Source organism: Mustela nivalis, assembly GCF_964662115.1.
Source record: "Mustela nivalis genome assembly, chromosome: 7".
Taxonomy (NCBI): domain Eukaryota; kingdom Metazoa; phylum Chordata; class Mammalia; order Carnivora; family Mustelidae; genus Mustela; species Mustela nivalis.
In genome coordinates, this window is record NC_139026.1 from 130,998,209 (window position 1) to 131,021,929 (window position 23,721).

At 43.3% G+C, this 23,721-nt stretch overlaps 1 protein-coding gene across 1 annotated transcript in view; it reads right to left on the bottom strand.

Moving 5' to 3' along the window:
- The window catches only part of PIP4K2A (phosphatidylinositol-5-phosphate 4-kinase type 2 alpha), a 177,816-nt gene that overhangs the window by 53,321 nt on the left and 100,774 nt on the right, over window positions 1-23,721 (bottom strand). The window contains exons 2-3 of the mRNA XM_082742135.1: window positions 12,826-12,923; window positions 11,426-11,522 (exon numbers count right to left, since the gene is read on the bottom strand). Coding sequence (XP_082598261.1) covers window positions 11,426-11,522; window positions 12,826-12,923 — 195 coding nt within the window. The remainder of the gene's footprint in view (window positions 1-11,425; window positions 11,523-12,825; window positions 12,924-23,721) is intronic.

The following is a 23,721-nucleotide window of genomic DNA, read 5'->3' on the forward strand; positions in this document are numbered from 1 at the left end:
TGGTGCACAGCTCCAGGAACTATAGATTCATTCACCTCAGAGGGTGAGTCGAACAAAAGTTCAGTCAGAAAGCTACGACCATCACCTCAGCAGAGGCATAATGATGGCTTAGGATATCTGGGCCATGATTAAAAAGAAGATGGCAATAGTTCTTAGGGCAGCATGAAAATAAAACTTCATAGATTCTAGACATTCTCTGGACAATTTTGTCAAGACCGATAAAATGAGCGGAGAGAAGGAAATCGGAGCCATATATTGAAAGGAGTCACTGAGTGGCCTCCATACAGTCTGCTATGTAGCAAAACTGAATATTGAAATTCTTCAGTGTGCTCTGCCCTGTCACAAGGAAAAATGGCCCATAGTATCATACAGGATGGTTGGCGTGTTTGGGAGGTCAAGAGGATGGCTTGAGAGAAGCAGAGTTTGGGAGGGACCTTTGGGAGCGCCCACAGGGTTCCCCCCATGTGTAAATAATGCTCATAATCAAAGAGCACGACAGTTAAAAGCAACCTGGAGATTATTCCAAATCATTCAACTTAAAGGTAAGAAAACAAAACCCAGACAACGGAAATGACTTGTTTGCCTTAGTGCTTGAACATCTGAGTGGGTCCATGTACACACATGGCTTTACAGGGACCCTGCCCAGAGCAATTGGCCTCCGACCCTCCCGCCACTGCTGCCTCCTTCCCGGGCTTGAGAATCTGGTGGGCATTAGTGATGGGATTGCTGACACAGTCTTCTGCGGTGACAAACACCTTCTAATCACAATTTAGAGCATGAGCGAGCTGGCACAAAACCCAAACTGTCTGTATGTTTTCCGTCTTGCCAAGTAAAAATGTATCATCAGCAACAGTCTCATTGCTAATGCAGCCCAGAGTTCTCAATTTACACTCTTACTAACATGTGTACAAGTCTATCCTGACTCACTCTAGCACTGTTCATTATTCGACTTGAGGTGGGTAGGCGTAGTTGCTGTCTTCTCTCAAGGCCAGAGCTGAGACGGATGTGTGTTTGTGGAACAAGGCTTCGGGACCGGGAAAGCATGTGTGATTGAGCCCTGGGCTTAGAGACCTATAATTCATGTGGCACAGACAGGGCTGAAAGCTGCCTAGCGCTTCACTCTTCGGACAGTTCTGTGCATGGGGCGATGGTGTCAATCCCAAGAATTCTTCACGTTTCTGACCACGTGGCACAGGGTCTGTTTTAATTCTCAAGGCCATTCACTTGTTCTGAATATTGCTGGAGGCTTTCATTCTCTTTTGGTGACTGGTTTCTATCTTTAAACACTGTCCCATCCTGCTGAAAACTGTAAGGGTTTTCTTGGCAAAGAAGGCCAAGACTGAAACAAGTAATCCTTTACTCTGGGAATGTGATATTCCGGGGTATTCTCCACAATGCTAAACTGGCAAGAAAGAGAGAAAGAAAGAAAGAGAAAGGAAAAAAGACAAAATCTGTAAGTGAAGACAAGATTTACATGGAAGAAAGAAGGTCCAGCTGAAGAGACCATTCCATTTTTTTTTTTTTTTTTTAAATTCTGTCTCATCTTAACCATCTAATTTAAAAAACCAAGTCTAAGAAGAAAATCTGATCTAACCAAAGACCTAAAAAGCACTGCTAACAGGGCTGGTTTAGTCATCTACAAGGTAATTCCCATTTTCAAAGTAAAATATTTACTCTTAGGAATGTTCACCATTACCTACCTGTCTGTGTGTAGGAGAAAGCTGTGGGGTAAAATCACCCAATGAAATCTATGTAGAGTGTCGAGTTCTACTCTTGTTCCCTTATTAGAAAACAGACAGATGGAGGGACTGACAAAAGAAAGAAAGGGAGAAGGAAGGAAGAAAGAGAGGAAGGAAGAAGGGAAGGAAGAAGGGAAGGGAAAAAGGAAAGAGATTCTTTGTCATGGACAAAGCCATATATTCTGAAATAAGGTGCCATTTAAAAAATCCAAAATCTGGGATTCTGAAACTCTCAGTTCAAAAGTGTGAATGTGCAAAAACAAAATGCCCTCTGGATATCTGGGATCAAAGTCACAGGACAATTTAAAGGCAATCCAGAGCATTCAATGTGTGAAATGTCCCACTGGCCTTCGGAAATGTCCTCCAACACCTTCCCAAGGCTTGAAGCCATCAGAAGAGAACACACTCACACACCCACTACGTACACACTCATCAGAATGCTCTGAACATCAAAACCATATCTCCCTGTTCAGTTTGTTCAGACTTCTATTTCATTTTCTCATATTTTCTCAGGTCCGCATGGCCGTAAGCAGAGGCCTGGTGACCTTTCAAGTTCCAAACAGGGATGATGGTGAGCCTGGGGGACGTTATAACACGACATGGGACACAGGGAACCTTAAGAGTCAAGACTATGAATTTGGGCAAGTTAATTTAAGCTCTTTGTGCCTCAGTTTCCCTGTCTATAGAAATAACAAGATAATAATACTAGTCAAAAGTATGGGAGTTAAATTAGAGGAATATAAAGTTTCAAATTAGTGCCTGGAAGAGATTAGTACTCAATAAATGATAGCTGTTATTATAAATAGTGAATTTCAACTTGGAAGAGATTTAGAAGTGCAGATCAATATTGCCATGATTCTGCGGGCTGGGAAGTTAAAAATGAAGAAGGACTTACAGAATCAGCTTCTTCCAATTTGCTCTCAATTCCATCCCCCACCCTGGCCAAGCCTCTGGTTTGTACCCACTGAAAATCGAGAGCCACACATTGTCATTTACCTTTGCAGGTTATTTCCTATAGCCCTCCTTAATGACCATTTATATTTTTACAAAAGAATTTAAAACATTTTATAAAGAACTTACATGTCAAAAAATCCCAACCCACAAGGTCTTCCTTCTGTCCTTGGCCTCCTGCTTACCTCCCTCAGAGGGGAAAGGGGCTGGGACAAGTCTCTAAAGAAACAGAAAGCACAGGGGAAGGCAGCCTGAAGAGATGGGTGACTCCTTCCTGAGGAGAGGGAGGAGGGTGAGGAGGGTGAGGAGGAGGAGGGGAGGAAAGTAGGCTGAGGAAGACACCCATGAATTTGAAGGCATAGGCGAAGGAAAGTCAGGGGAGCTCAATGTACATGCCTCTGTTACCTCGAGGGAGAAGCGAGAATAAAGGAAGGTGAGTGGGTGCCACGTAAAAATGAGGGCCCGAGGAGAGGGATGGAGGTTTGGAAAAGCAACCTTGGAACGGACGATCTGGGAGGTCATCTGTGTAACACACTGAGTTACCGTAACATTTACAATCCCCTTCAAGGCAGGGCTTTAAAAGACTCAATTCAACATTTAAAACATGGGTGAATAGACATTCATAGAGTGTCTTGTTAACCTCACTGCCCACAGAAATTTCTCACAGGTTCCAGGTCTCCGCATGGATGGCAGAAACAGAGTGAGTTAGAAGTCAAGGGCAAGGAGGCCTCCCAACTCCCCTCCCCCACCCCTCACTCTGTTACCTGATTATCCGCAAAGACAGTTGGACTTCATGTCTCTAGGTTTCCTTCTTGCTCTACTAATTAGTGTTCAGTAGTAGTTACTGCTGTTAGTTTGTAGAGACATAGGAAATGGATAATGATTTGCTATTAGTTTAGGGGGAAAATCTGATCACAAATGTAAACTAACTGCAAAATGTGTGCTGTATTCACCAGCCATTCATTCATTTCATATTATAAACTATGTAATTCCTCAAATTCACTTGTTCTGAATGCCAATACTGTTATCATAACACCCTACCCCCAAGAAAAAGGCAGCCAAAGTCAGTGGTAGAGGAAAATGAAAATCATGTATTGAATAAAAACTAAGTTTAAACCGCATTCTTCTTCCTTCATAGCTTTACTGAGCTATAACTCACATACCATACAATTCACCTCTTTAAAGTGTACAGTTCAATGGTCTTTGTACATATACAAATTTAACCATCTCCACAATGAATTTTAGAACATTTTCATCACCTAGAAAAGAAACCTGTATCCATTAGCAGTCACTCCCATTCTGACATCCATCCTCCAAGCAGGAAACCACTCTGCACTGTCCTAGAGTTGCCAATTCTGGACATTTCATATAAACACACTCCTCCAGTACACAGGCATCTGTGACAGGACCAAACTTTTCTCTTGCAACTCCCTAAGGCAAGCAGCTTGGTTGCCTGGGTTGTCTCTGGCGAGTGAAGGGACATTTACACGCACGCTCTGCTCGGTCCAGTGCAGTGGACGCATGACAGCATGCAAATGTTACTTCTTAGGCTGCTCCTAGGCTTGCTGGGAGTTGGGTAGGAAAATGAACTCTCTGACAAAAACTAAAGCTCTTAAAGGGAAGAGCTATTAAATGGAAGACAGGTAACAATCTGACAATTTACTCCATTTTCACTTGCCTTTTTTGCCTCTTGGTAAGTGAACTGATTTTTACTATTTCTATTCTGCACAGCCTAGTACATGGCTGATCTTACAACACCCTGTCCCCAAACTCAACATTGATGACTGAAGCTCTGGTGGCATGTCAGCCCTCAGCAGGAAATAAAGGAAGATAATGAGAGATGAAGCTCACTCTTCAGTGGCCTTCTTATGCTTCTAATTGGAAATTTATTGTCATTTCCCTTAAGAAAGGGATTAATGGTGCCATCTTTCCTCTCCACTCCCGTGCAAGGCTACACTGAAGATGTTTATTTCCGCAGTGGGAGGTCCGGGATTAGTGGGGCCTCCAGAAGTGTGGAGGAAATGCAAAGGTCAATTTAATTAGCTCATTCTTACCACCGATCTTCTATGCCTTTCCTGAGAATGTCATGATTTAGTAACCATTATGGTCCCCTGTGCGTTTTTTAAATACCCAAGCATTCTGAACACTTAATTCTGAGTCTTACATGTTTTTGGATTTTTTTTTCCCATTTTGATATGGGTTTGTAGTCCTGTTAAAAATCATGTATGAAAACTTTTAACCAACAGAAAGGCCATTAAGATCACTTCCGCCATACTCCAGTGTATGAAAGCCACCACCTTGCAAAGGGAACATGTCGGTCTTGTACACAAGAACTTCATGACTGTCATCTCCTTGAGATGACTTAATAACAGATTCAGAGAGTTGACAGCTGGGAGGGACTCAGCGAACATCATGTCCTTTTCCCTCATTTCACAGATGAGAAAATTGAGACCCTCCAGGACTAAGCGACCGGAGACAGCCCATAGCCACAGTCCCTGAAGATCCAAGACTCAGACCAGCCTTTTTGCCCCCAGGAAATGTTCTTTTTCCTAACCCATGTTACCTGTTTCATGGACTTGAAAACCTGGAAGCTGATCACTCCCTGCTGACAACCCAGGATTATGATTACATGCCTCAAATCACAAGGCCGGGAGCCAGGAGCAACTGCCCGGCCAAGGCCGCTTTCTGGGTTTGCGTTTGACATATCTGAGGGAGCACAGATGGTCCTCTGACCTCATCGGAGAGGCAAAGACCAACATGCTAACTTGAACATTACCATCAAGGATTTATTAAATGCCCACTGTGTTCAAAGTCATATGTTAAGCTCCTCGGGAATTTCAAAGAAAGTCTGAGCTGTGATCTCAGGTGTAGAGTGGCTTTCATTAAAACGGGGAGTAAGAACACTGCAATTTAACATTTATCAATAATGAAACAACTGAGAAAAGAAGAACACAAAAATGAATGGTGATGACCGGCAGAGAAAAAGAGTTGCAGGAACGTCACAGAGCACCATGAGATCTCCTTTAAAAATCTCGGGTTGGTACTTGATTGACATTAAGATACCACAGACCTGTGCCCGGGGATCATAATAAGCAAACACAACATCTAACCTGGACAGAAGTTTCCTGTGGCAGGGAAGACTGTCAGCTCTTGGAAACCACAGGTCATAACCCAAAGGGTTCAGTGGGGTTGCGGGGGGCGGGGGGACAAAGGCCGACAGTCTGTGATGGGGACGGTCACTGGTTCAACTTACAAGAAGGAGCAGAAAAAGAACAAGAAAAAAATCTGATGATGTTGATAGGTTGTGAGGCAATTTTCCCAAAAGTCTGTCAGGAGAAGACTGCTTCGGTTTTTGGCCCAGGAGGAGTTTCTGTCCGATATGAACTGTGAGGCCTACAGAGGCTCACCGCTGAGGCCAAAAGGTGTGAGCAGAGGCTGTGAATGAGCAGGCTCAAGAGACACAGCAGTTACAGAGGAAAGAAAGAGCTTATATAGCTCAAGGAGGAAGCAGATTCCAGATGGTGACAGGACAAGTAGGTCTGTCGAGAGACAACACCCAGAAGCCAATCCCTCCCACGTCTGGGCTTGCGCTCCCCAGCTGCCCACAAACAAGATCACCTCTAGGTTCAAAAGGCTAAACACTCAACTGTATCTTCCGCTCTCCCCTCGCCCTTTCCCAAGCCTTCCCCCTGCTAGTGACCAGTACCCCTGCTCCCCCAGCCCCTCAGGCTCCAACACCTCCACTCCTGTCAGGTTTCTCTTCCCTCTACCTTGGGGAGCTGCTCTCTGCTTGACCCTGTCAGTGCGGAGGGCTCTGGTGTCCCTGGGATAGTTCATAGTCTCCGAGCTGCGTTATCTCCTTTATGCATTCTGTCCATAACCACCTCAGTTATCTTTAGAAAATCCACATGTCATCACATCATTCCCCTGTGCAAAATCCACAGGACTGCTCTGGGGCTGAAGAATCCGAGGGAAGCCTGCGGGGCAGTTTCCCATCTTCCTCTCCACAGTCCCACCACCATCCGACACTTCACATTTCCTGAGCTCGTGGCACCATGCTTTGGCCCAGAAGGTTTGTTTCCCTGGGTTGACCCCCAAGCCCTCCCTCCCTTTCTGCCACAGATATTTCCTACGCGCCTGCCCCAAGCCAGGCTGATACTAAACTCTGGGCCTGCACCCCTAGACACAGGAGACACAGTCCCTGCCCTCAGAAAGTTTAAATGGTTTTGGGGAAGTCTACATTTCAAAATACAGTGACAGACTCTGTATTCTACAGATACCGGCAGATTTTATCCCCCCCAAAGTTCTGTATACTCTCAAGATCTTAACATTTGAACATTTTATTTTTAAACTTGAAACTAGAACATCAAAAGTTTAAAACATTAGCTTTTAAAATTAATTATTTTAAAATTAGAATTCTCCATTACAAATACAAAGCCGAAGATGCATCAAATGCAAATAATGAGGGATTCTAATTCAGGCGACGCGGTAGGGGAAAAGTAAACCTGGTATTATCCTCCAGGAAGAACAAGAGGGCTCAGTTTCAATTATGTGGTGGGGTGAGGCTTAATAGCATCATCTCCATTGTGCAGAACTTTTTGGTTTCTGGTGGGCAATCCTCTCCCGCAGCTCAGAAACTTTAAGCGAACCCTCCCTTTGACTTGCCAGGCCTGGTGTAAGAGGCTCTGGTACTCTGAGACACTGGAAAGAGGGATGCAGGTTTTCTTGGAGACCAGTAAAAATTAAGATGTCTGGATTTCTATAAATCTCATTAGCATCTTATACAGAATCTGATAGAGAACAGTTAAAACAAACAAAGACTGAGGAATTCCTCCACTCTTTCTTCCCTTCTGCAGCCCCTATAATGTCTTGCAAACAGCCTGACATGTACTAGGTGCAAATAAACACACACTGAGTGTAATTGTGCATGAAATCCTCCACCAAAGGAGGACCAGAGCTTCAGGGAGCAGCGGAGGCAGAAACAGTGTCAGGAACAGTGGAGACCTCCAACAGTGAATGCACTCCATGGGTGCGTTTATCTTGAAAGATGACTTATCTTAAAAGTACAGTAATGCAGCGTCTCATTGGCCCAACAATGATCAGAAGAACATAATTCAACACTGAGCCTCTTACAAACCAATGAAGTCATTTTAAGACACACTAATAAGCTGGAGGAAGTTCCGAATTTGGACGCACTGGACACACCTACACAGAGGTTTATATGTATAATACTAAGTGATACTGTTATTAATGAATATTCTAGAACCACTGTTTGCATTTGTCTATAACAGCAAGAAAAAAAGTTTTATTTTAAAGGCCATCCAAGAAAGAGTGTTTACTAGATTTGAAGGGGAAAAATACAAATGTTTACGGTAGAAATGCTCTTCAGTTCTTGTCAAGAAGTTTAAGGATGCTGATAGAGGTCAATTAGGCTAATTACCACGTTCTACTTTTATCAGGTTCATCAATAGTGACTTTTTTTCAGGTGCAGCAAAAAGGCATTCACACACACAGGGTGGGTCAACACAGTTTATCCCTTTGATTCAATAAGGAGGTCTGAATACGAAATGAATCAGACAGTGGCGTTACTTCTCGCCATATTGATTTAAAGCCACTCATCCAATAAGAAGGCTCTTCAGAAAAATAAACACATCAAGGAAAGGCAAAGCAATGTGACGTCTGGTTCCCTCTAGCAATCGGTGCCATCAAAGGATGATCAGACCCCAGGTCACTGATCATACTTTTCAAATCAGATTGAGAAAGAGTATTTAATTTGGTACTCTATGTCAACCCATATACGTTACTTGTTCGTGCCATGATCAATGCAATGTCTGGGCAGTTGTTGAGCTGATGTGCCCAGCAGCTGGGATAACAGACCCTCTAGTCCTGGCCTATGCCCACTGCTAGGCCTCCCAGGGCTTTCCCAGGACCATAGCACCTCTACCTTCAACCTGGCAATGCCCAGAGGTCCCAAGGTACAAACTCAGAGCCAGAGCTGGCACACTTCTTCCATTTTTCCAAACCAGGTAGCCAACAAAGTAGGGGAGTGGAGCCCTACATTTATGATCTGATCTTCAGTTTTAACTCTGGGGCCTACCCCTACTGAAAATTTCCTAAAAGGTAAAGACCTCGGGAAAGGAACATGGGAACAGGGAGGGAAACCAGCATGTATCTCTGGTTTACGAAAGTTACTAAACACCCACTTTTTTTTTTTTTTTTTTTTTTAATAGAAATACAGTTGCCAAAGAGAAAGCAGCAATTTTAATGCCAAAAGCACTGGGTGTAGCTGAGGAGAGGAGTGCTGTTCAAATGATTAATTACATGCACACCGGCTCTCTCTACCGATATCTCCCACTAAGAGCTTCAGAGAATTGCCAATTAGTTACGTGAATCATCCTCTACTTGCCTGATTTGCCTTTAAAGTTTGTACTTAGCAATTTGCACTTATTTAAATACCAAGTTACACGATTTTGTTTTTAGGGGGGGAAAAGGTGAAGGAAAAGTGGCTCATGTCTTGGTATTTCTGCAACTAAACTGGTCATTTTAGGAAATTCAAAAAAACTGTAGTACAGATTTTAGGCTATAAAGGTCCATTTCAGATCGCATTTAACAGGGCTGATTACAGGAAGAAATTTAAGAATTTCATTTTGGTAATAAATTGAGGAACTTCAAGATCCTATAGCATAGGCTCTCAAAAGCCAGTTTCTGTGAAATGCCAGCGTAGCCAATTAAAAAAAGGGTGGGGGGGACAGAGGAAGAAACACACGAAAACTTAACATGGGAACCAGGCAGAGGAGATTTTCTTAGGACATCGAAGTTGTCAGCTATTCATTCCTTTAAAGCACTGTTTATTTTCATACGGCTTCTTTAAATGTATTAAACAGTTCTTAAATAATGTAGAATTATTCCTTTTTATTTTATATAAACCTTTTTTACTATTCCGAAATTTATTCTTTAAAAGTGACTTATTGGGGTGCCTGGGTGGCTCAGTCAGTTAAACGCCTACCTTCAACTCAGGTCATGTTCCTGGGGTCTGGTCCTGGGACCAAGTCCTATGTTGTTGGGCTCTCTGCCTAGCGGGAAGTCTGCTTCTCCCCCCCCCCCGCCCCCCCCCCATTCTTGCTTTCTCTCTCTCTCTCCCTCTCTCAAATAAATAAATAAATAAATGTGACATTTTTTCCAGCAGTAAATTCCAAGTCTAGGTTTGACTGAAATTCTTTCTCCTATACAGAAGGCCCAAATCTGAGTGCTGGCTCCACCAGTTTTTTGAAAGCAAAGTGAGCGCCCACTCTACCCTGTCCCACTTCTCCTCAGCCCTCGCTAGGGTGCACCCAGCCTCTGCTCGGAACCCACCTCTTTGGGAACCTCAGCTCTAGTCCACGGAGGAGGGCATCTCATTGGCGGCCTGGCAGCTTGGAAGCTTCTTGGAAGCACGAGTGAGCATGCGAGAAATTCTTGGAAAACCAAGAATAGAACAGGACAGGGTGGGGAGGCCCACGTATTGTTAGAGAAGTATATACTAAAAGAATAGTGTCTTATGGACCCTACTCTTTAAGGGAAAATACAAGGTAAACTGTATCAATGTTCAACTTGTAAGGTCACTTGGGACAGCTATATGGCACTTAATGCAGGGTAAATTAGGATCTCTGATTTGAGGCAAACGAAAGAGTGTTTACTAGATTTGAAGGGATTTCAAGTAAGTCAGTGCTTCCACAGTAAAATGAATAGACGGTCCTAAAAGACCAGAAAGCAGCCCTTGCATCTCTTAACTCAGATTTTCTGCTCTTAAAAAAGTCCTTGGGGGGCACCTTGGTGGCTCAGTTGGTTAAGCGTCTGCCTTCAGCTCAGGTCATGACTGTGGTGTCCTGGAATCGAGCCCTGCATCAGGCTCCCTGCTCAGTGGGGATCTTGATTCTCCTTCTCCCTCTGCCCCTCCCCCGAACTTGTGTTCTCTCTCTCTCTCAAATAAATAAATAAAATCTTTAGAAAAATCATTGGTTTTTACAAATCTGACTGGCTAACTGATGTCAGGTCCTTTCTTAGCAGAAAAGACCATGGATTAGCACTTATGGCAGCCCCATGATCTCAATTTTAAAAGTCAAATATGAGAACCAGGCATCCATAGGAAGAAAAGCAACGGAGCACAGTTCTCTGTGGTGGGTACCAAGAGCAGATGAGAGTGCTCCCCAAGCTGTTCCGGGACCGGCAGGCTCCTGCTGACGACAAGAGCTCTACAGTCACTAGACCATGATGCATCATAGTGCACAAGGTGTAGCCTCTGACAAACGTGAGCAAGAGTCAGGTTTGGCCAATTTGAAAAGCAGCAAATCAATCGGAACAAAATAGAATTTCTATGATTGTTGAGTGGCCTCTGTAAATACATGAAATGTGAATTCAAGACCCACATACACACTAGCACAGGCCGCGGACACAGTTGACAGCAGAAATCAAAAGGAGGCTCTGCTGAGAGGACACTTTTACTGGGAAATGCGAGTATCACCTAGAACTCTCTGTGTGTTCTCTTCCCGAAGAATAACCTTTTCCTACCGACTGCCAAAATCATTCTGTACAGAGGCTCCTAAACAAAAGAATCCTTTACTTTGGAAAAAAACACTGAAACATTCTTATATAAAATGAAAATTACTATTATATAATTACTTGTAATGAAAAAAAATGTTAAGTCCTGTTTTACGGAACAAAACCCATTTGAAGCAAAGGTTGCAAAAGCAACTCACCTGGAAATCCTGATCGTCGATGCCAAACCTCTCCCGCAGGTTACGGAAAACCATCGGGCAGTATTCCTTAAACTTGAAGTGGCTCGGCATGTTTTCTCTGAAACAGGCATATTGTGGAGTAAAGTTTAGATGTACAGAATGTTAACCAGACCTGAATCTGCCACCTTCTCGTTCCACACGTAGCCAAGTGCCTGGAGTTCCCCACCCCCGGAAGGCACGGGTGTGCTCCATAGGATTGACTATGACCCACAGTATATCCGGGCGACACAGGGACAGACTGGTCACATTCACCTCCTCACATCACCTAGGGGCCCTGGGACTAGATGACTAATCCTGACCACTCCGGAGAGTTGCTCCCCCAAGGACGAAGAAGTGGAATGACAAGAGGCCATATGGAATGAAACCATGAAGGGACAGCAAAGAGCTTGGGGGGCTGGGGACGGGCAGCAGAGCACGTCACAGACATGTTCCCCATACTCCCCTTCAGGGACGCGCTGATTAAAGCTTGCAAAACAACACTACCTCTCACTCCCGAACGACCAATGTTATGCTCTAGATAAATACCACATTCTAAATTCACACAGAAAAATATTCCTCCAGAGGTCAACCTCTAAACAATCGTAAGAGAATGAACACATCTGCTTCCCATCAGATTTCTTACTGGTCACAGTAAGAAATTCTATACTTGATCCTCGTGTGGGCGGGATTTCTTGGAGGCTCATATCCCACTCATTCAGAATTGCTTCTTCCTTTGTGTACACGTACACACACACACACACCTCTCTACTGTCATACTTTGTACACCAAATTAATTTGTATACGTGTCGAGTTCTAACCACCTGCCTGTGAGCCCCCTGAGGGCAGGACCATTTCTCACACTTCCTTGTACCTCCCGCTCTCGTGGACAGCTAATACATAAGGTGCTCCAAAATGACATCTAACATGACATTCAAATGAAGGAGAAATGGTCTCAATGTCTGCTATGGCATCTCATTATGTTTTACGAAAATGTACCCTAACTCTTTATTGTTCTATGAAGGAGTCACATCCTGTTCATGAAGTGGGCATTATTCAAGTTTTGTATAAGATAGCTGAGGTCCATAGCTGTTAAAAATTCCAAGCAATTTACAGCTTCAAACGTTTAAATTGTAATGAGAATATCACTTTTAACATATAAGATATTCATAGAGAACAATATGCCATATGGCAAAAGGATATTACCCAAGAGGGCCTGCTGTTGCTTTTCTGAAAATGACAGATGGTTATGTTTATCACAGGATTAACTTCATCAGCAAAACTTTACTCCCACCCATTGAAAAATAATGTGATTATAGAAATTCACAAAAATCATGCTCCTGGCAGCCATGTCAGTCCTATAAAAGGGCCATACTTGTACTTACTTGTTAAAAAGGTGATTGTCCACCTTTATCTTTGAATAGGCTTTGAAGTCATCTGGCATCAACATAACAGGGATTTGAACATGGCTCAGTTCATTGATCTAGAAAAATACAAAATAAATGACACAGGTTATTACTATCTATGTGGAAAGTGCTTCACTTGAACACAGGGCTCAGGAAGAAAACCTGGTAGACCCAAGAACCTCCCACTCACTTTCCTCCTGCTCTGATCCCAATCCGTCTCTCTTGAGGCCCTCCTAACTCCCTCTTCAGGTTTTGCCACTGCCTCCACCTCCCTTCTAGCTCCAACTCTCACTGCTCATCTGGGTGGAGGGCGTTTGGGGGGCAGTGACAGGGAGGAATCCTGAAGGGTGAACCCTCATGGCCAGCGGTCCCTGCTTCTCCCATTTGTCCTCCCACTTCCCCTCCAGAGCCTCAGCTCAGGGCTCTTTACAACTTCTGACATAGATATTTGTTGAATTAATGAAGGTAACCATTTCTTTAAACGTTTGGGTACTCAAAAAGCAACATGGTCATTCATGTGATCTTTACCTTTCTTACAGGAACTACATTTAAAAATAAGTTTTGGGGCAGGGCATGAATTTACCGAGAGAGCAGCCTTCATGAAGGAAGAGAAAGAGACATACAGTCCTGGGGTGTAAGAGGGCTGTATGGGTTTGAGGGAGTAAAAGGGAGACAGGTTTGAAAGGGGTCAAGACCAGAAGTAAAGATGTGGTTACAGAAAACAAAGGGTTGGAGCCGGACGCCTGGGTGGCTCAGTCGGATGAGTGTCTGACTCTTGGTTTCAGCTCAAGTCATGATCTCAGTGTCATGAGACAGGGCCCCACGTTGGGCTCTGCACTGGGCATGGAGCCTGCTTAGGACTCTCTCTCTCCCTCTCTTCTTCCCAGGGTGCACTCTCTTTTTTAAAATCATTAAAAAAAAGAAAGAAAGAAAGAAAGAAAGAAAGAAAGAAAGAAAAGAAAACAAAGGGTTGGACCAAGTTCTGTCTGATTTCCAGCGAATGGCAGGAACACCTTTTGATATATGACTTTGAAAAGGTTGAACTTTCTCTTGGTTATTTTTTCTCTCTTGGCTCCCAAGCTATACCTCCCTTGTTGCTACTAATAAAAACCACTTTAAAGATTTATACTTCCAGTAAATTGAGGATTCGCAGAAGGGTTCTCAGTTGCAAAAACAAAACAAAACAAAACAAATCAAAGGAAAAAAAATGAGTTCTTTGATAAAGCAGAGTGGTTAACACATTGCTGGGTTCACAGTCGAGGAAATCTTCAAGATGTCTTCCTTCTCCTAAAAAGAAGTTAATCCAGTCATTGAATTCAATGACTATCAAGCAAGCAGGAACAGAGAGAGCCGTTTCTCTGAAGATAAATACCAACTTTGACATTTAGTTGGGTCAAAGGAAAGCTGGGGAGCTCAATCAAACACTTCAAACCTTAAATGAGGACCCCTGAAGGAAGTAAAAGGAATCCCAACAGGTGGTAGAAGTAAAAGAAAATGGTGTCTGGGGTAAAGCATCCTCAGCACAGGCCTCCAGGAGTCGCACAAATTCAGTTCAACCAACGGTGAGCACACAAAGATAACAGATAAAAGATATTCAGCAGAAACAAAAATTATTTGCATGACTTAAAGCTATTAGAATGATCAGATATAGAAAAGAAAACAAAAACTGTGCGTAAAATGTATGAAGAAGTAAAAGATGGACCGGCAAAAATGAGTAAACTATGAGACTTTCCAAATGACCAGTTAGGTTGAAAGAGAATCCAATAAAACTTTTACAAAATGCAAACTATGATTGGTGAACAGAAAAGAGAGCAAAAAGCCCCTAATTTAAGGCTTCAGAAGCAGACTGGATAACTGGTATACCAAAGGGGAGCTCTGAAGAAGTCACCCAGAATCCACAAAGAATGAAAATGTAACATTTAAAAGAGTGATGAATAGAGGACATTAGGAAAAGGAAAGGAAAAGTGAACTGGGGAAAATCAGGGTTGGGGGGGTAGGATGGACCATGAGAGACTGTGGACTCTGAGAAACAAACAGGGTTTTGGAAGGCAGGGGTGGGGTGTTGGTTGAGCCTGGTGGTGGGTATTAAGGAGGGCACGTATTGCATGGAGCACTGGGTGTGGTGCATAAACAATGTATCTTGGAACACTGGAAAAATTAAATTACATTTAAAAAAAGGAGAGAAGGGAAAAAATAAAAACTAAAAAAATAAAAGAATGATGAAGGAAGAAAAGAAAAGAAGAAGAATGCTCATGACGGGGTCTGGAGTGAGATGACCTGAAATCTTAGAGGAAGGGAACTGAGTATGGGGAAAAGTCAATATTTGAAATATAATGGCTGAGAATGTCCCATCATTGCTAGAAATTATAAATCTATGGATACATAACAAGAAATGACAAGCAAAATAGTCTACGAAGAAATCCACACCTAGATACACTGTAGTTAAACTGAAGATACCAAAACCAAAGAGAAGAAAAGTGGCCAGAGGGAAAAGACAGAAAGTAAAGAAGCAATGACAATGAGAGGGACAGCCAACTTGTCAACAGCCAAGTTGGCAGCCCAAAGACAGTGGCAGATCTTCATGGTGAAAAATGACTATATAAAACTGTATACTGTGTCCATATTTTTGGTCCATTATCTGGGTTCCTGGCACAAATCTAAAACCTTTGGAATTTCCAGAGTGACAGGAATGTCTTCTGCCATTCATAAGGCACCCTGAGCACCCCTGAATTTATGCTAATAAGGTGACTGGGGGGTGGCTGTCACCAGAATGACAAGTAAATATGGCTTTGGCACGTTCAGCCCTGCTCACTGACCTCAGGGAAGTGGAAGGAGGTTGCTAAGGAGGAAGTTCCATAAAGACTCCTGAACAAGACGTGGTGAGCTTCTAGGCTGCTGAGCACATACATGTGCCAAGGGGACAGCACCCCCAGTTCCATGGGGACAGAAGTCCCCGGGCTCCGGAGCCTTTGGGCCTCGGCCTGTGTACCTCTTCACCGGCCGTTCATCCGGATCTCTTACAAGATCCTGTAGACTAAAGTGGTGAATGTGCATAAAGGTGTTGTCTAGAGCCACTCTAGCAAATTCACCACACCCGAAGAGGAGGCCGTGGAACCTCGGGCTGGGAGCTAGGGTGGTGAGAGGCACAGGGGGCAGCCTGGGCTCAGAGCTGGCGTCTGAAGGGAGGGCAGACTGTGGGACGGGGCCCTTCACCTGTGGGGCCTGAGGCTATCTCCATCCGGGAAGGCAGCGTGAAAATTCACTGCTTCGAGGTGCTAGAAAAAACACATGTAGGGTAGAGCCACTGAAACTACCGTACCCAGAATGGAAGCAAAATAAAGGCTCTTTCATAGAAACAAAAACCGAGGACTTAGCAACAAAAGAGCGCACTAAGGAAATGGTTCAACTCTAGAACCGTATTATTTAGACCACAAGGATATGATTCAGAAACAGAGCAAACGTTCTGCGTGAAAGGCCTGAGACATGAAAAGAATTAGTAAGCAAGTAAATTGGTAAAAAGGATAAACACAAGTAAATATCACCTATATAAAGTAATAATGCTTAATTCATGGGATGAAAATGTACAGAAATAAACAACAGCATGTACGTGGGAAAGCAGACAGTGACAGGCCCTTGTATTATTCAGGAGGAGCGTAATATATGACTTTAACTATCATGATAACATTTAAAAGGCAAACATTAAAAGAACAGAAACAGAGTTATCTAACTTCCAAACTAGAAGGGGAAGAAGAGAATAACAAAATGAAACTCATTGTTTTAAAAAGGAGAGCAAAGAAGAAAATATAAACACTGCAAAAATGGCACAAATAGAAAGCAAATGGTAGAAACCCAACTGGATACCCACATAATCCCAATAAGCACACACACACACTAGCAGTTAAAAACAGACTGTCAAAATGAAGTAGAAACTTTGAGCTATATGCAAGGGAAACACTTAAAATATAACTCAAAAAGGTGGAAAAAGAACAGAAAAAACACATTAAACAGTACCAAAAATTATTGCGAAGCTAGTTGATCTTTACTAACATCAGATGAATTAATAACTTTAAGACAAAAGCATTATAAGGATAAAGAAGGCTTGTATATAATGATAAAAGATTCAATTAGCCAGAAAGATAGGAGTCATCTTTTAAGTACCTAATTAGTTCGGAAGTATACAGCAAAAACTGTTAGGACCTCAGGGAAAATTGGCAACCCACTACTCTAGAGGAGGATTTGAATATGCCTTCTGGATAGTTCAAACAGCCAAAATATTAAGAAAGATAAAGATTTTTATTTTTTTATTATTTTTTAAGATGTTATTTATTTATTCGACACAGAGATCACAAGTAGGCAGAGAAGCAGGCAAAGAGAGAGGAGGAAGCAGGCTTCCCGCCGAGCAGAGAGCCCGATGCGGGGCTCGATTTCAGGACCCTGAGATCATGACCTGAGCCGAAGGCAGAGGCTTAACCCACTGAGCCACCCAGGCGCCCCAAGATAAAGATTTTTAAACAATATATTGAACATCATTCATTCAATATATATGCTGTACACCTATGACTGCCAAGTGGTCTTCCAGATGCTTGGGATATGTGATTGAAAACAGATTAAAATGCCTGCCCTCCTGAAGCTTACATTTTAGTGGGAAGAGTCAATAAATAAAAGGTACACTCAGTAAATTACTATGTTAGACATAAATTATCTACTATGTTAGAAGTCCATAGAAAAAAAGAAAAAAAAAAGCATGATAAAAAGGTAGGAAATGCCCATCACTGCATGGGTAAGGGTCACTGAAGTATTTTAAATCAGGAGGGCTGGAGTAAGCCAACGTTTGGAAGTGAAGAGACATTTCACATTCCAGTGCAAAGGCCCTGGGGCAGGGTGTGCCTGATACACATGGGACAAGAAGACCTCTGTGGCTGGAGATTACCTGAGAAGAGAAAAAGCTTAAGAGTTGAGATCACTGGAAAGACTGGTTTTTATTCCAAGTGATAATGGGAGCTGTTGCAAGGTTCTGGGTAGTAGAGTGATGATATCACTTAACTTTGGGTTTAAAAAGATTACTGGAGGGGTGAGAGTGGTCACAACTATAGAAGCAGGGAGCAGTGACAGCAGTGTAGGTAGGAAAAGGAGTATTTTTTGAAAGTGGAGCCAACATGATTTCTTGAAGCTCTGGATGTGGGGTGTAAGAAAGAAGACAAGACCAAGTCCAAGGTTTTGGCCTGAGTAATTAAGGGGACAGAGCTGCCATCATCCAAGGTGGGGGAGAATTCCTTCTTATACCTTTGCTTTCTGCATCATGTTAAAAATGAGTGCTATAACAATTTTTGTAAAATGACAAAATGGAAAACACATACGCAAACCATCAGGCTATTTATAACACACACACACCACACACACACAGAGTTGGCGGCTGCAGATCAAGCCTTATGATCTGATTAGAAACCACCACCTGCCTTTCCTGATCCACTTCGATTTTCCTGGGACAATTTTTTTTTTTTTTTTTTTTTAAATACAACTGCTCAGCACCCAGCTTCCCAAAGATACCATGTCCTTGAGAGGAAAGCAGAACAATCTGAGCTGAAATATGAACTCCCTCAAGCCAGTCGTTTGCATGCTATCTTACAGATGCTGAGTATCTCCACATTTCTCTTGAAATTCGAAAATATCCTCTGGCACTGTGGGGTAAATTTGCTGCAATGCCCTCCGGCACCTTGGTGGAGTTTGGGAAGCACGGAGATAAACAGCAGATGTTTAAAACAGCAAATGCTATCATCTAATGATAGAATAAAATCATCGGAATAATCCCTTAAAATTGACTGCAGTGGATCATAACTTCCAAGCGCTTTAGATTCATCCCAAACAAGCTTAGTTACAACCAGCAGTTAATCCTTAACCTGTATAAACTAATGATCTCTACAAGCAGTCTCCTTGCGGAACTCTCTACCAGCTGTTTGTGGGAGGCCAAATTACAATTCTGTTCCTTTCAAAATATTTCAGTAACTTCATCAGGCATCACTTTTAGTTTCCTCTATGTTATTAAAATCTCCTTCATGTTATGATCCATTAAAAAAATGTATGAAACTGCCACTTACCAAAAATAGGAGGCTAATTTAAAATTATATATTCTCTGGGTGCCTGGGTGGCTCAGTGGGTTAAGCCTCTGCCTTTGGCTCAGGTCATGACCTCAGGGTCCTGGTATTGAGCCTCGCATCGGGCTCTCTGCTCAGCAGGGAGCCTGCTCTTCTCCCCTCGCCCTGCCTGCCTCTCTGCCTACTTGTGAGCTCTCTCTGTCAAATAAATAAATAAAATAAAATAAAAATTATATAGTCTCTCCTATTCATTTAACCCAAGTACCTTAAATACTAAATCGTTCTCAGTCTCTCTGTGAAAAAATGAAAAATATATATCTTCATACCAGCACTGGAAAGTTTGAAAACAAGAGAATCAGAGCTGAAAACCAAACTTTGCAACAAGCACAATTAGAACAAAGCTGGGTGACCCATCAGTTTTTCTGCATCTTGTGGAAACAAGAGTGTAAACAAAAACAGAGGACATTTACAGGACGGCAAGGGGAAGTGGAGGAGCCATCACTTCATATCACTTTCCCCAAATTAGACAGAAAAAAATGGGAGAGAACATAATAAATTATTCTCATCACAATGTAGGCTCTAAGTGACTACCAAGAAAGCAAAACCCAGTCTGAATGAGGAGAAACCAAACTTCATGCCACACATGCTGTTAGGATCTGGATGGGCAATAGTATCTTCTTTAGAAAGAAAGCAAGAAAAGAAACTTTTTCAATCCTTTCTGCTTTATAGAGTTCTTGCTCTGGAAAAAGTTTTGTGGAAAAAAAATGTGAAAAACTTTCAGACAAAATGGAATGTGTCATCTGAGAATTCACCAATATTCACTCATCACCATCCTTTCACGAGTGCAACATGTGCGTGTCTGATCTGGGTCAGGCACTGTACAAACACCAGTGTTCACCCTCACAGCGTTTATAGTCCAGAGGGGCACACAGAGTTAACTGAAGAAGTGCACAAATGTAAAATTCCAATAGTGACAAGTGTCAGGAGAGAGGACATCAGGCTAGGAGCAAGCATGACAGACCTTAGACGAGGGCAGGAATGACAGAAGGAGGAGCCAGACTTGAGCAGAAGGCAGGTGGAGAGGATTCCAGGAAGTAGGGTCACAGGTGCAAAGGCCCTGTGGCAGGAGGGGGGCACAGTTAACTAAAGAAACAAAAGGTTAACATGTTAAGAATGCAAAAAATCAAGAGGGCACGTGACAGGATGGGGCCGAACAGCACGCCTCCAAGGACTGTACGAGGCTACTGTGGAGCTCCAGGAGAGACAAGAAGCCTGGCCCACACAGCAATAGCAGAGACAAAACAGATCCCAGCAAAGTGGTAAAAACAGGGACCGGAGTGACAGGATAGACCATGATTCCATGTACAGAGTCAGAGCGCTTTAAGAGAAGAGTTCAGTTTTGAACTTATTAAATTTGATGTGCTGTTTCAACATCTTAAGTGTTCATGTCAGTAGGCAGGTAGACGTATGCATCTGAAGTTCCCAGGGGAGACAGGGGCGGGACATAAAAATATGAGTTACCCACATGTAAGACAGTAGTTCTTCCTTGGGAGTAAATGAAATAAGCCGGAGAGTTGACAGAGAGGACGGGAGGGCCTCCCGTCCTCAGGGAGGACTACGGGCCTCAGGGCCATAGTCCTGAGGAACATCAATGGTTAATGGCATGGAGGAGACCATGAGCCCGCAAAGGAGAAGGGGAAGCATGGTGTCACCTCAAGGAAGTGAGGGAGGGGGCAGTCAAAAAGAAAACAGGACAAGAACAGTGTTGACTGCTTCAAAGAAGTGGGAAGTCAAGCTGGACCGAACACCACGGGGTCTTTGGCAAGCTCAGCGTGGAGGGGTTCCGCTGGAGGGTAGCAGTGGGAACCAGAGTGGAGAGGCTGAGGGGCTGAGGGGAGAGAGCGCAGATGCTGAATCTGGTTTCTGAGTCTAGGAGAGAAGGAGAGAGAGAAAGAGGCAGAGGGCAGAGGGATGGAGGAGACGCCTGAGAGGAGGGACGTGGCTTCCACGGCCCTTCTGCGGTGGGAGCAGGTGGGAACCCAGGTGGGGGTCAAGGTGCGGGCGGTGGGGAGGCAGCTCCTGCAGCACAAGAGGGAAAGGGACAGGGCTGTGTGGAAGCAGCTGAATCTGCCTGAGGGAAGTCGGCAGCTCCTGTCCCCTGGCAACTGTTATCCCTGGGAAGGAGGGGCTGTGGCCATCCGTGGGGAGTGAGAGGCAGCCTGGGGGTGGGGGGTGGTGCTCGGAGGCTTGAAGAGAACACAGAGAACTTGAAAGAGTGGCCACAGAATGTGGGAGAACGAGTTTGAAGAGGGAATTACGACTGGCCTGTGGGGCCGAGGGGCAACCATCTGTAGTCCATGAACCAAATGAACCCGTGGAGTGACATTCTGGGCAGAGCTCCGTGCAGAGGCAAAGGATGGCTGGGGTCCCCTTCACATCCAAGGTTTTTGTTAGTCGAGTGTGACATAAAGAGCAATGGAGTTCCAGGGTAATCACTTGGAAACGGAAAGTCAGCACAAAACGCTCCACTGTCATTGACGGTGGCCACACATACACCCAGGGTGAGGGACAAAGCAGAGAGAAGAAATGCTGAGTCTAGCCAGTAAGTGACACGAGAATGTGAGCAGGGAGCTGCTGTGGCAGGTGCTGACGGCTTCCGGGAGGGGCTGAAGCCCGATGTGGCTCTTGGCGGACAGAGAGATGTGACTTAGTGTTTCATTTAAACGTCTAGAAAATGCATATTTTTAGTTATTGCTACAAATCCCAGCTTCGCTACTCAGAACACCCCAGGATGTGGGGGAATGTTTCACCCTCATAATTAGAGAAGAAAAAAAGAAATGGAATAGGATTACACTCACACCTTGGTTTACACAGATTCATGAGATGATGAAATTAAAAGAGAATCTCAAAGATCCTAGCCTAGTCTCTCATTTTGCTGATTACAATGCATCCCAGTACATGTACCCCTTTATAATAGAGAAGCAACTCCATCCTAAGTTATATCAGACGGCTACTGTTTTATCTTTCTTTCATTCATGATGGCTTCACATTTCCTTTGAGTTTCTGTTTTCCCCAGAAATTCTCCCCCCAATCCACTGGTCAGGTTATGAGTAGCTAGATCTCATGATCTACCATTTAAAAAGCTTTTAATTAGTAAATACTATTTTTTAATAGTGGGCCCACAAACCCCTATATTATCTTCTTCTATAATCTCACCTGTACACAACATTCATCAGTTTCACCCAAATGTATTAATTGTAAGGCTACCCAATTAACTGAAAGGCTATTTAACTTTCTGGACAATCTCTCCTTTAGTCTGACATTACACAAATCAAAATATATCCTTGTTTCTAGTTCACATTCTCTGGCTCATGGAGGTAATGACAATGAGCTACCATCTTGAATAAGGTTAAATTAATCCTATTTGTTAATTTCCATATTCCACACATGGCTTTGGGTTATGAACACTGTTTCAGGACAAAATTCTTGGGTTTCAAAGTCTTTAGGGTGAGAAAACTTTATTAGTTTGGCATTCTATATTGCCCAACCATTCCATACGGCCCACCCCAAAATTGGTGGCAAAGCTCACAGTTTTATCATCATGAGTTTACATCTGCTATTATTAGTATTTAACATTTTCTTTCTTTATAGATACTGCCATAGGGAACACACATACATAGTTATATTGATATATGCTACATAATATCCATGAAAGGAAATAGAACAATTGTGTCCACAATTACCACTTGGAAGGAAGGAATGACACACACCTCCCATGAAAGTAGGCATACATTATAAAATCCAAGTAGTTTTAAATTTACGGAGATAAAAATGTTTTGGAGTTCATTCAAATTTTTTTAGGTTAACAATACAATGAAAGCACCAGTTGTATTATTAAGGCCACATTCAAGGTACTTTGGGTTGCAAATCCTTAATTAACTCTCACAAGAGAAGAGCAACACCACTTTATACTTACCAGTACTTCAAAGCTGTGAAACCATTTTGGCCAAGTATTTTTTTCATTTTGTATATTCACGGCCCGATAAGTCTCAAGGGCATAAAAGTAGTGTAAATACCCCCCTGCAGACAGGCTGTAGGATGCGTCTCTCCCAGGACCTGGGAAGAGCCTCACTTCCATTTAGGCCATGCCAGTCACCCCCAAAACAGACAGGTGAGGACCAGCTCCACTGTTCTGCTTAGCCCCTGGGCATCAATATGGACAATGTTGGGGCCCAACATAAGACACCGAATAAAGAAGCTTTGTTGTCAGTCTCAACAGAAACCAGGGCAAAGGGGTGCGAGGAGGGTTAGCAGCAAGGTTTAGTACGAAGTGGCCACATCTAAACCAAGAGTGGGGGAGAGCAGAGAGAGTGTGTGTAGAGGGGAGGATACTGATGGGCCCGGGGTGGTGAAGGGGGACGATGGGGAGGGCTTCAGAGGTCTCCACTCAGCTTTCCTAACTCACTTTGATACCTGGTATTAACCTTGCTTCTAATACTTCGTGGACACCCACCAAGAATGCATTAAGCACTTCGGGTACCGTATCTTATCGGATCCTGACAACAGAATGGAGGAGATAGGACTATTATCCCCATTTTCCGGTAAGGAAATTGAGGCTTAGTGAGATTAGGTAAACTAACCCAGCCTGTCTTGCTCAGGCAACTCACTCACTTGAATTACCTCAAATATAAAATTCAGACAGTGGGATTGGCTGACCCAAAGATCCCTTGGAGCAGCTGACAGCCTATAAGGTAAGATTCACAGCAATTTCATAAGATATACA